Source organism: Arachis hypogaea, chromosome 8 (assembly GCF_003086295.3).
Source record: "Arachis hypogaea cultivar Tifrunner chromosome 8, arahy.Tifrunner.gnm2.J5K5, whole genome shotgun sequence".
In the NCBI taxonomy this organism is placed as follows: Eukaryota; Viridiplantae; Streptophyta; class Magnoliopsida; order Fabales; family Fabaceae; genus Arachis; species Arachis hypogaea.
The window spans coordinates 31,106,536-31,119,192 of record NC_092043.1 but is presented as its reverse complement, the minus strand read 5'-3'; the positions used below and the strand labels follow the sequence as shown (position 1 = coordinate 31,119,192).

Genomic DNA, 12,657 nt, shown 5'->3' with positions numbered 1-12,657 from the left:
AAATACCGGATCTTCTAACTCTACGTAGGTGCTGTATGTGGACCTTCAGACTCAGAATTCATTTGGGAGAATCATATTTTTTAGCATTAAATTCTTAGCTTTTATTCTTCTTATTCTCTCTGCTTATCTATATATTCATTTTCTAGGTTTTGAGACTAGTTTGAGTTACTTTAAATTTAGAAAAAGATTCATCTAAGTCTAAATTTATAATTATACTTCAGTCATTGCTATAAAATATATATTAAAATTTAAAATATATATTAAAAAATAAATTAAATTATATATATTTATATATAAATACATGATAACTAATTTTAGTAATTAATTGTAGTGTGAAAATAATATTTTTACTAAATTTATAGCCAATTTCTTAGGGTCATTAAGAATTATGGTTAGGATATCGTTCACTAATATAAAATTTAGATATTATTGAACCTAATTTCATGAAGACAATATATAATATACATGAACCAATCCCAATGTCTTAATTATATAGATATTTATTAGTTCGTATTAGTCATTAAAATGTAGTGAATGAGGAAATTTATTAAGCTAATTAGGGAGAAATGTTGCGTCACAACTAATTAGTTGTTCCTATTTTGATTTCGTAATTATGCATGGGATTCTGTAGTCATTCGAAACAGAAATTGATCGGAATGTTTACCGCTTCAATATTAATATAAATAGTTATCATCCGGTATTATTTTCTTTCTCCTTTTTATATTAAGAATAAATTAAGCTGACTCGGCTATATATAGAACAACTTTGTTTCTACATACATATATACATTTGCATGCATGCATAGTAGTTTAGTAAATTAAAGTATTCAAACCGTCATTAAATTTCACCGTATAAAAGAATGTTATAATGTATATCATAAAAAATAACAACAACAACAATAAAATCTTGTCCTATTTAATAGTAAGATTAGTTATATGGATCAAACGATATTATTAAATTCTATCATATATTATGTCTACCAAAAGACTGTTTATATGTAAATCTCGTTTGACCACCTTATGAATGGTTTTCCTAAGTCTTCTTCTACCTTTCATCCTTTATCCATCTTCTATCTTATCCACCCTCTCGATTGGATATTCTGTAGGCTTTCTTCTTACATGTCCAAACCATCTGAGACGAGATTCTATTATCTTTTTCACGATAGGTGCTACTCCAACTCTCTCTTATATCTTCGTTTCTTATTCTATCCAATTGTGTATGATCACTCATCCATCTCAATATCTTTATCTTTGTCGCACTTAATTTATGTTCGTTCTCTCCTTTAACCACCCAACACTATATCATAAAGCGTAGCTAGTGTGATAGTGTGATAAAATTTATCTTTAAGTTTTAAAGAGATTTTTTATCACATATAAAATCACAGTCCATCATTTTAACCAACCTACTTGAATTATATAATTTACATCTTGTTCAATCTGATCTCTTCATTATCCTATATATATAATGCACCCAAGATATTTAAAAATTTTCGTAAAATATTTTCTCTAATCCTCTCTGATGTTACTTGATATGTTCCGCGATTCCAACCCTAGGTAGAGATGAATGTATAGAATAATAGACAATAAGCAAGCAACAAATCAAAAGTGACATGTTGGAATACTGAATTCATGGTTCTATATATAACATATATGGCTTGTATCAAAAGAAATCATTGAAATCATCAAATCCTTTCTACACACCTTCCTAGCTACCTACATATCCAATATAATATACCCTATACAAATATACCCTCCCCCAACTTTATGAACCCTATATATATAATTATATATAAAGCTAAACTTGCCCCTTCTCTACCGCAGGCAAATCAATATACCAGAAAAAAGAATACAGGAATATATAAAGTTTCATCATGGCAATCCAAGTGAGTGTATATATAATATGTAAACCATTGTGCCTTTGCCTTGCGGTATCCATAACTATGTATGAGTTTGTGATCAAGCCACAAAATCATGCAATAACTGTGCAGCAAACCTCTTTCTGTTCTGAATGTCAATGCTTTCATAGGTAGGTCCAGGGTGAGAAGAACTTGGATTGTTGATCACACAAAACTCGTTCCCATTGTTTCCAATCTCAAGTCTCCTTCCCAAACTATGCATATTCTGTGGAAGAAATCCATGTTGAGTTGCGGAGATAGGAACACTGTTGTCGTCGTGTGGAAGCCCCAGGGTGAGAGACACACCATTGTTTCCTTGGAACCTTGAAGAAGCTAATTGATGATGATGATGATCAGTGACAGTACTGAACCTGGTTCCAATGTCTTCCATTGAGAAAGCTCCATAACCAGTGATACTATTGGGTTCTCTATGATGATCCCCATTGATGTGCTTCATTTCCATGTCCACTGAGAGGATACTACTTGGGGAGTTATGCATAATTTCGGAAGCGTTTCTAGCCTTGTTTGGGCTCCTAATTTGCATGTCAGAGGAACCTGCAAGATGGAAACCGCTGTGGGATTGAAGGGATCCTACTCCTCCACCCATGGGAGAAGTGGACAAGGAAGAATTCACCGAGATCTCGCCGGCGCCGGTTGGAGAGCTGTTGTTGTTGAAGCATTCTTGTTTTGATTGATGAAGAACTTTTATGGGATCAAGAACTGGATTATTATTGTTATTATTATCTGGAGCTCCATTATTAGTAGTAGCATTTGAAGCTGAACCTAACTCCTTGCTTGATTCCTTTGATCTCTCTGAACCGTTGTTGTTGTTGTTGTTTTCTTGCTCCTTCACTTCTTCCATGTACATTTCCTCAACCATTGGTTTCCATAGCCGAACCCGGGCATTGATGAACCAGTTAGAGACCTGCATCCACATTCATTATATTGCTGTAATTATCTTGCAATGTAAGTAAACAAAAGGGTTGAAATCTGTTGATGAAACGTATGCATACCTGGCTCCTAGTAAGTCCAGTTTGCTTTGCTAGCATAACTTTATCAGAGTCCTTAGGATAACTGCAAGGTGAAAATTGAAATGAAAAGTGTGATGATTAAGTTGATGGATGGCAATGACGATGTGAAGGAGATAGATAACTTACGGGTGAAGGAAATGCTCAAAAAGCCATGCACGAAGAATTGAAACAGCGCGTTCAGGTAAGCCTCTTTGTGGCCTCCAAGCATTGGGTTGAATCATTCCAAGTTGCTGCAGTGCCCTTTGTTGACGAAGATGGTGATCCACATACCTAAGCCTGGAACCTTCTACCTTAGCTCCTAAGCAATCATCCTCTCCCAATGTCTTGCTCGTTGCTCTTATCTGTGAAGATATGGCATCCTTAAGGCACCGGAATTGCTTCGAGATTGTCTTTAGGGCTAGCGACGTGTACGATTTGGCCGCCCCGAAACCCGCCGCTTGCTCAAACGATGATATCACAACTTGCATTTGGTGGTGGTATTGCCGGTACCTTTGTTCCACCTGCATATTTAATTGAATATTTATTTAATAATGTTCCTTAAAGATGAACCATGAAAGGACAATGACACAAATTAAAGGTAAGAAAATTGGACCCATATTACTTTAACTCTCTCATAGATGTGCATTATTTATTTCCATTCCATCCAATATCACAATCAGTAATACTGCCATGGTTTTGGATTTTCCAGATGGGTCCAAAACACAAAAATTATTATATTCTCTGACACACTATCTACTACTCATCAACACATTACTTTCCTTTTCCTCTCTACAAGTTAGAACTGAAAACGAGTGTGTGTGTGTGTGTTAGTTAGTTCCTGTCAGTTTCACTGAACCATGCACTACCACTGTCACATTCTTTATTATTCCTCCAAAAGCTGATGGATGAATCACGCATACATTACTTGCTCACATTGAATGATGACAACAAAAACCAAAAACCGCATAGCAGCTATTATTATTACCCAATATACTACTAATTAATTAACTAGTACACTGTTAGTACTTACCATATACACATGACTAATAATTCATACTTATTATTGAAAGAGCAAAATGGAACAAGAAAGGAAAGAAGATAAAGGCAGTATAAAAATGTATGTGCATAATAAATAATTGAGAAGATGAAATAATATTATAGATATTTATTATTACTACCTCATCGAGCATGGAGACAAGCTTGGATTTCTTCATCTGAAGCTCTTGTCTCTGAGCAGTGGTCAGTTCAGCAACATGCTTCCCGGCGTCACTGTTCTCTCCGCCGCCGCCACTGGATCCTTCGCCCACGCCAGAATTTGATTCCCTATTGGGCTTCACCTTCTCTGCCAACTCCTCCTTTGAAATTCCCTTATTGCCCACGTTCACCACCTCGTCAAGAAGCTCCTGTGCGGCTTTCAGGTACTTTGATCCCAACAGAACACCCTGCACGCCCGAGATCCCGTTCGACGCCGATGACGGCGAGTTACCGACACCTCCGGCAACGGCAACTTCAACCTCGCCGGAGAGAGACCTATAGGTACCTGTTTGTTGCTGTTGCTGCTGCTGCTGCTGCTGGGAGGAGAGGCTGAGCGATAAGCCCTGCTGAGTAGGCCGCCGGAAACCCATGTCGGCGCCTCCGGAGCTGCTGGACGGCGACGGCTGAGGCTGGTCGACCACAGAGCCCCACAGATTGTACTGCACGCGCGGCGCAGAGAAGCCGTGGAAAGTGGGCGGGGCGGTAGCCGTGGCGATGTCGTGGTGTCCGAAGAGAGAGGCCCGGGTGTTGTCGTCGGAGTTGGGAAGTCGATGAATGAGTAGTTGGTGGTGTGGTGGAGGGGGCGCGTGGGATAAGTTGGCGAGGTTGAGCGCGTGAGCTTGGTGGTTAGGATTAAGAAGAAGCATGTTTTGCGTCGGCGCGTCAGAATAGGGCACGTGGTGGTAGTTTGGGTTCATAAGGTAAAGTGTCTGCAAGCCACCATCTGCACCAGAAGCGGAAGCTGAAGGCGAAGAAGATTGCATTTCAGAATTGCTTCCATGAAAGTACGTTGCCATCTCTGATCTCAAATTCTTATTCTCTCTCCCCACTGTACGGACAAACATTTAAACTTTCTATTATTAGTTCTCTGCACCACAATCATTATTTATAAAAGCATATTATAATATATTAATTAATTGATCCAGTACCAATAATATTGGGTTGGGCTAGCTTGGTACTCACAGATCCTGAAAACAAAAAGGCAAAGATGAAATATTATTAGAATATAATTTTTTAAGGGGATCTGAATTGAAATTTGATGGTGAAAAGAGAAACAAAAGGAAATAAACAATAGAGAAATAATGGAAACAGATCCATCAAGATATAGATAGATATGTGTATGTGCAGAAGAAATAATATAAAGAGTTTGGAGTGTGTTGTTTTCATACCATAAAATAAATAATAATGATTGATGATCTTTAATCTTCAAGGTAGAAAGCTGCTATCTAAGCTTAGACAAACTAACTATGTATCCATCATCATCATCATCATCATCATCATCGCCCAAAAGAAAATTAAAGCTTCACCTTTTGCTTTCACAGTAGTAGGGATTGGATTTCGGATTATTCACTCGCCATAGTTTTCAACTTCTTCTCTTGCTTCAATTCCTTCCTCTAAACTCTACTCTCTCTCTCTCTCTCTCTGTGCAACACCAAGTGAAATTTTCTAAAGTGATTTATATAATAATATATTTTTAAAAAAAGACAAGTGAGTGATTATTATTAGTGATGACTGGTGACTTTAGTGGCCCGTTTTTAATTAAAAATCTAATTAATATAATATGGAATTGACCTCTATGTATTTATCAACAATAATAGACAGCTCGAAAGTAATTTTCTTGTATTGTTGTACACATTCAGCTACAGCGTTCGCTATGTGCGTCTTATCCTCCACACTTTTTTTTTCTTTTTTTTTTAATTTAATTTTTTGGGTGCGTGTCTGTTTGGTATGCATAAAAAATTAGAAAAAACCTCATTCGTAGCTAGACATGAATCCACTCTACTCTTAGCTAGATTGTTTCATTATCATAAAAACCCTAATCAGCCCTCCAAACCGCACTTATTCAAATTCAATAAATGATTTAACACTCCTACGATATATATAATAGAATAATTTAATTAACAACTAATCATGTTAAATATATATTGAAATCAGATATTAAAATTAATTATTAGTATAAAATATATATTAAAAATAAAATTATATATATAATAATTAATTTTGGTGTGTTTAATAAAATAAAATGTTTATGATTAGAGTATATTGCCACTAATTAACAAAACTCATCATCTTCACACAATACGTTATACACGTACGGATGACACTAATAATAAGAAAATAAACATGCACCACATAAAATTAATTAGCTAATAAATAAATAAATATTCTAGCTAGCAATGCAACATATGAGCTACAAAATCGTCCCCACAAAATGTATGTGTTACAGCATGAGAGGTCGCACCCACCAATGAATTATTATCTATGTTTGGAAAGGTAAAATAAAAAGCAGGTTTCAGATTAATTGCATTGTCGGTCCCTAAAATATCCTGCTATCTACAACTTGTAATTTCGTCATTTACAACATTTGCCTCGCAATATCTATTTCAGCCATAATAAAATGCACAAGATATACTATTTATTTTATCGGTAATAATAGGAGACAAAAAAAATAGTCCCAATTTATTTTATTTAATATTTATGTATTATTGTAATAATTAATAATATTATATAAGATAAATTTTATCTATTTTTTATTAATTTATTTTAATTACCAAATATTTTAGTTATTTTATTTACATAAAAATATACAATGTCGTATCGAAAATATTTAATAACCAAAATAAATTAATTAAAAGCAGATAAAATTTATTTTATTTAATATTTATTAATTATTGTAACATTTAATAAATATTAAATAAAATAAATTTTAAATTTTTTTATCCTCATAATATTATCAATGCCGTATTTAGAAAAATATCAATCTATTCATCACTATATTTATAAGTGAGTAAGGTAATTAAGTTGGTTACGTTAGTTATAAAGTTTGTTAAAACTAGAATTAATTTAGTCAAATATGTTTTTTCAGTTGTATTTGAATTGCATTGAGCTAAATTACAGTGAGCATTACTCTTATATATATATATGATACTGGTATATTATGTGAAGATAGAACACAATTATACTTTCTCTATTTCACTCTTCCTTGTAATACGAGTTGTTCCGTTCGTGTGCAGCCGAAATATGATGATTCTTTCCGCCAATGTTCAATTTCGATAGAAAATTATACATTTTCTTAGGTAAAGGATGAAACACTTCGGCAAAATAAAATACTACGGTGAAAGTATCTGCAAAAATATTTTAACGTTCAACTTGGAATAAACTGTTAAAAAAGCAGTGTAAAGAAGAAATAAAGTAGATTGTGTGACGTAGTTCAGAGAGATGTGCAGAGAGATTTCTGCGCCAATTTATTTGATTTTATAGGATAAGTCCATTAGCACGTGTGTATTTAGTTTTAATCAAATTCTAATTTATAGTTTTACCTGAGCCGAGTTATAGCCAACAGACAGATCATAGCTCCCAAACTTCACCTATATGTGAAAATTTTCGATTAAACAGGTCGAGCTTCCGACCTATAAATCGGAATTGTGGTTATAGCAGCCCCCAAACTTAACTTGTTAGATTGAAAAAATGGAAAAAATTGGTAGTGAAAAAGTTATATTAAAAGATTGTGAACGATCGAATAGATCTATAAATCGGCAATGAGTGGTAGCCCCCAAATGACATTTGAATAGTAAGAGTTGTTCGATCAATATAATTGTGTGGAGGATACTTTTCTGCTTAAGAACAATTTTTCATAGATGGCATATACTATTTAATTGACGCGAATTAAAAAGTTCGAAAATATGTATTCGTTTACCGAATCGATTGTATGATCCGAGAATGTAATGATCAATTGTCTTGAGAATTTTTTCAACCCACAACAACTTATTGACAAATTTCTTATCCAAAGCAATTAATTATTGAATACTGATTAAATAATAAAGATTTGTAACATAAATAAAATGAGTTGAAAATAAATATGTATTACCACTAATTAAATAAGACAAGTTCTGAGAATTTATTTTATCTTCCTAATATTACTGCTGACTAAATACTAAAAACTAAGACTCATAGAATATTTTGTTTTTATTTAACGCATCTTTTTTTAATAACAGTTATATAATTTTGATAAGACACCTTAAATACTCTTTTTTACCTTGCATAATACTAAAATGAGATTTCTTCTCTCTCTCTATATATATATATATAACACCTTAACCAAAGATTTTAAGACTTAGTTTGAGATGTTATAGCTCAAGCTTTAGTTGCTTCAATCTCTAGTTGCTTCAATCTCAACTCCGTATAGTTTGACTCAAAATGTTCCAAAATAATGTCAAACAAGTACTGCAATGTTTTCATCGAAAGAGAGCTATGAATGTTGAATTTCATGCCCTTTCAAGATGCAAAACATGGAATTTGGTGGGTCCTCCATCAAATAAAATTGTGATAAGATCAAAATGAATTTTTACAATTAAAAGAGATTCTTTAGGCAACATATGTTAGTGTTAGTTAGGCAACTAAATATCTTTAAAATTAGCAAGTTGTTAATTTGTTGTGACAGGTCAGTAAATTAGTTAATTTATTGCTTTTTTTTTTGTAATCAACTACAACCATATCTCTCACACCCCTTTTTTCTTTATAAATTGTAACTTTGCAAAATTCAAAAATAGTATTTTTTTATTTTGGAATCAATAACAAAAATTCATTCACTCTTAATTTTTTTCTGAATTCTGCTTTTTATTTTAGTTTTCTCACATAGTATCAGAGCTTCGATTCTAATCCATAGAGGGTTTCACATCTTCTGTCAACTAACACTCCTTTGCTCAAGTTTCACAGCTACAATCAACAACAACAATAATGACTTCAATTGCCAATTTTTCAGCAACAATAAAATTGGATGAAGACAACGTCAAGGCATAGAAACGCCAAGCACCAGCGTGCATCAAGGCAAATAGGTTGTAAAATCATATTGCCACGAGATCGTCAATTCAACAAAGTTCAACTCCAATCAAGATCAAGTAGAAAACTGAATCTCTCCAGAATTCGAAAAATGGGAACAACGAGATGAGTGCCTGGTAGCACAGATGCTCTCTGCCATGACTGAAATTTTTGTTAATAAAGTGGTAGAATATGACTATGCATTTGAGATCTGGAATACTCTAGAAGATTACTTTGTAGCGAGACTCAATTTAAGGATAAGATCACTAAAAGTGCAACTGAAGACAATCAAGAAGGATGGATCCACGGTTTCTGAATACATTGGCAAGATGAATAAAGTAATTAACTCACTTTTAGCTCTTGGAGCTCCTCTCTCAAAAGAAGAATACTTTAAATGTGCTTTTGGAGAATTGGATGAAGAATACAATGTTTTATCACCATGATTAATAGAAGAATGAATCACATGGCAGTCAGTGAATTTGAGTCACAACTCCTAGCACAAGAGGAAGTGAATGATAGTTTTAGAAAAGTAGATCTAACCATGGCTCATGTGAACCTGATGCACAAAGAATCAGATGTAAGAAAAGAAGCTGAATACACAATACCAGATTTCTATGAAAAACTACACAAGAGACTCATACAGAGGCCAAAGCAGTAGAAGAAGTAGAGGAAGAAGCTTTAGAGGAGGCAGATCATGGTGGCAAGGGAACAAACCTTAATGTCAGCCTTGTGGAAGAATGGGTCATACTATCTAGTAGTGTTACCATAGATTCAGCTAAAGTTACCAAAATCCACAACTTCAACATTTTAATCAGGTGCCTCCGCCACCAAATGGTGTTTTCCATCAACAAAACAACCAAACACAACCCCACTACTAGTGCATTCAAAAACCAAACCACCCTAACCAAGCTCCTCAAGATTTGTTGACAGCTCCAGCAAGCAACAGTAACGCAGGATGGTATCTTAACTCTAGAACATTTCATTACATCACTTTCGATCAAGTGAACCTGATCAATAGTTCAGAATATGAAGAACCTGAGCAAATGTTTAGAGGTAATGGAAAGGTATGAATATTGCTAACATTGGAAGGACTATCATGCATGCATCTATGTCAAACAAGTTTTTTAAACTCTAGAATTTGCTTTATGTCCTATAAATTTCAAAGAATTTAATGAGTGTCTCCAAATTTGCACTTGACAATAGAGTATTTTTTGAATTCTTCCTTTACTTGTGTGCTGTAAAATACCATAAATATAAAAAAAAATTACTATAAGACAGGCTTAAAAATGAATTATATCATTTTGATAACATTCAGATACAAAGGCCAATATGAAAAATTGATAAAGTTCAAGATTTTTCTGCTGAAAAGAAAAAGAAAATTTGTGCTAATATTGCTGATAGTGTGGTGCTTGCTAATAGTCTGAGAAAAGAAAGAGAAGGAGAAAAGAAAAAGAATAGCAGCAGTTCAACAAGAGAAAAAGAAGAAGTGATTAATAACTGCATTAGTAGTACCAGCAATACTAGCAGTTTTAAAATAATGGTCAAGTTAGTATTATAATTCAGAAAGCAAAAAATAGTCACAGCTCGATAAAAGAAAAAGAAGAAAAATTTAGCAGTTGTAATAGCGATAGACAGCACACTAGCAGTTGTAATAGTAGTAGTCAAGATAGAAGTGCAAACAATAATGTTCAAATTCATCATCATGTCATTCCCAATATAAACAAAGTTGCAGCCAATATTGTTTTTTCTATCTCTACTATCAATGCTAATACTACCAATTCTAATGATGCTATTATCATTAACATACCTGAAATCAACAGCAAGTCCTTAGGCAATCAAGAACCAAATTCCGAATCTAATAACACTAGCACGTTTGACCTCTGGCACCGTAGACTAGGTCACCCCTCACACAACATTACCAAAACTGTTCTCACCAAGAGTCAAATCCCATTTTGCCAAGAGCACAACAGCTCCAACACACACTGTGAACCATGCCTCATCAATAAAATACATCAACTCTTTTTCTCAAAGTCACAAAAACAAATACAACACACCCTTAGAACTAGTATATTCTTATTTTTGGGGACTTGCACCAACCATCAGATTATGTTTGCTTCATCGATGCCTTCAGTAGATACACCTTCACCTATCTCCTCTAAACAAAATCACAAACCTTCACAGCTTTCTGTCAGTTTAAAATCACGATAGAGTTTAAAACAAACCATAAAATTGAAGCACTTCAAACAGATAACGGTGGAGAATACCTATCCAAAGTGTTCACTCAATACCTTGGATAATAAGAAATTTAGCATAAGCTTATCTATCCTCACACACACCAACAGAACGGCTGTGTAGAAAGGAAACACATACACCTAACAGAGACCTCACTAACACTACTGTCCCAAGCCAACCTTCTCATATTCTTATGGAATGAAGCAATATTGACCTTCACCTACCTCATAAACAGACTACCCACCTCAGTTCTTAACCTCAAAATACCCCTAGAAACTCTCTTTCATACCTCACCTGATTACAGTACTTTAAAGACCTTTGGCTGTACCTGCTATCCTTGGCTAAGACCGTATAACAGACATAATTTTGATCATAGGTCCATCAAGTGCATCTTTATTGATTATAGCTCTAACCATAAAGGCTACAAGTGCCTATCTCCATCAAGCAGAATGTATATTACCCTCCATGTCCTATTTTGTGAACACAAATTTCCTTTTCCTCTCCTCTTTAGTGACCATCACACTACCCTCAATCTTGAAAAACCAAAACCATACCACCCTTCACCTATACAATTCAACTAACATGCATAGGCATTCACAATCCTCCTTCCAATTTTACCAACTTCATATATAATTCATTGCCAACAATATCTGTTCATGTAACTAATGTTGCATCTGTTGATAATTTTACTAATGTAATTGTTAAAAATGCAGAATCTTCTATAATTGTGCCTTTACAGGTTGTCATTGGACCCAACATTCAGGTTGATCCACATAATGGTGCCTCTCTTACCGCTCAAGACACTCATACTCAAAACACCCATGCTATGCAAACTCGAAGCAAGAGTGAAATTTTTAAACCTAGAGTGTTTGCTACCACTCTAGTTGCCGAAGAAGACACCAACAATAACCTTCTACACTCAATTGTTCAGGCAGTTGCGATCCCTATAGAGCTAAGAACATAATTAACTTAAATGATGATGACAAATATTTATTTATTGGGTTAAACACCTAATTAGTTTAGATTATTTTTTATAAGTGTTGCAGGCCAAAATTAAAGTAGCAGCAACCCAAAGAGATGAAAACAAGAAACAAAGAATTGTTGGTGGGTTCTCTAACTCTCAAAGCCCAAAGAAGTGAAACAAAGAAATCAATTAGGTTGAGTGAAAAGTCAATCCAAGTCCAATTTAATCCAATTGATGTCAACATCCACGAAGTTTTCTTCAGTCAGACTCATGAAGAAAGAGAGAAAGCTTCTTTCTGGTTCATCTACTAGAGAAGAAAGAAAGAGAAAGATAAATCACAAAAGCAAATGTCTAATCACCCTAATCAAAGCAAGCTAAGCTAAGTCAGGGTATAAAGGTAATTTATTTCTATTTGCATGTAAATTATTTTCTTCACTCCTTCTTCAAATTTCTACAATGCCAATTTGGAATATATGGAGAAAGTG

The 12,657-nt window shown here is 34.2% G+C and overlaps 1 protein-coding gene across 1 annotated transcript; it reads right to left on the bottom strand.

Annotated features, from left to right (window-relative positions):
* Positions 1-1,618: 1,618 nt before the first annotated feature.
* On the bottom strand, positions 1,619-6,009 carry LOC112706955 (BEL1-like homeodomain protein 1). The gene is made up of 6 exons (XM_025758493.3): positions 5,328-6,009; positions 5,088-5,126; positions 4,083-4,987; positions 3,052-3,425; positions 2,908-2,968; positions 1,619-2,819 (listed from the first exon to the last, which is right to left on the bottom strand). The coding sequence occupies exons 3-6, from the start codon at positions 4,953-4,955 to the stop codon at positions 1,956-1,958; spliced, it is 2,172 nt and encodes a 723-aa protein (XP_025614278.1). The 5' UTR covers positions 4,956-4,987; positions 5,088-5,126; positions 5,328-6,009; the 3' UTR covers positions 1,619-1,955.
* Between the last annotated feature and the right edge of the window lie 6,648 nt (positions 6,010-12,657).

Excerpts from the sequence above, each read along its gene's own strand:
- LOC112706955 (XM_025758493.3), bottom strand. The coding sequence starts at position 4,955 with ATGGCAACGTACTTTCATGGAAGCAATTCTGAAATGCAATCTTCTTCG. Across the intron at positions 3,426-4,082 it reads TTGTCTCCATGCTCGATGAG|GTGGAACAAAGGTACCGGCA; the intron begins GTAGTAATAATA and ends TTAAATATGCAG. Across the intron at positions 2,820-2,907 it reads CTGGACTTACTAGGAGCCAG|GTCTCTAACTGGTTCATCAA; the intron begins GTATGCATACGT and ends ATGTGGATGCAG.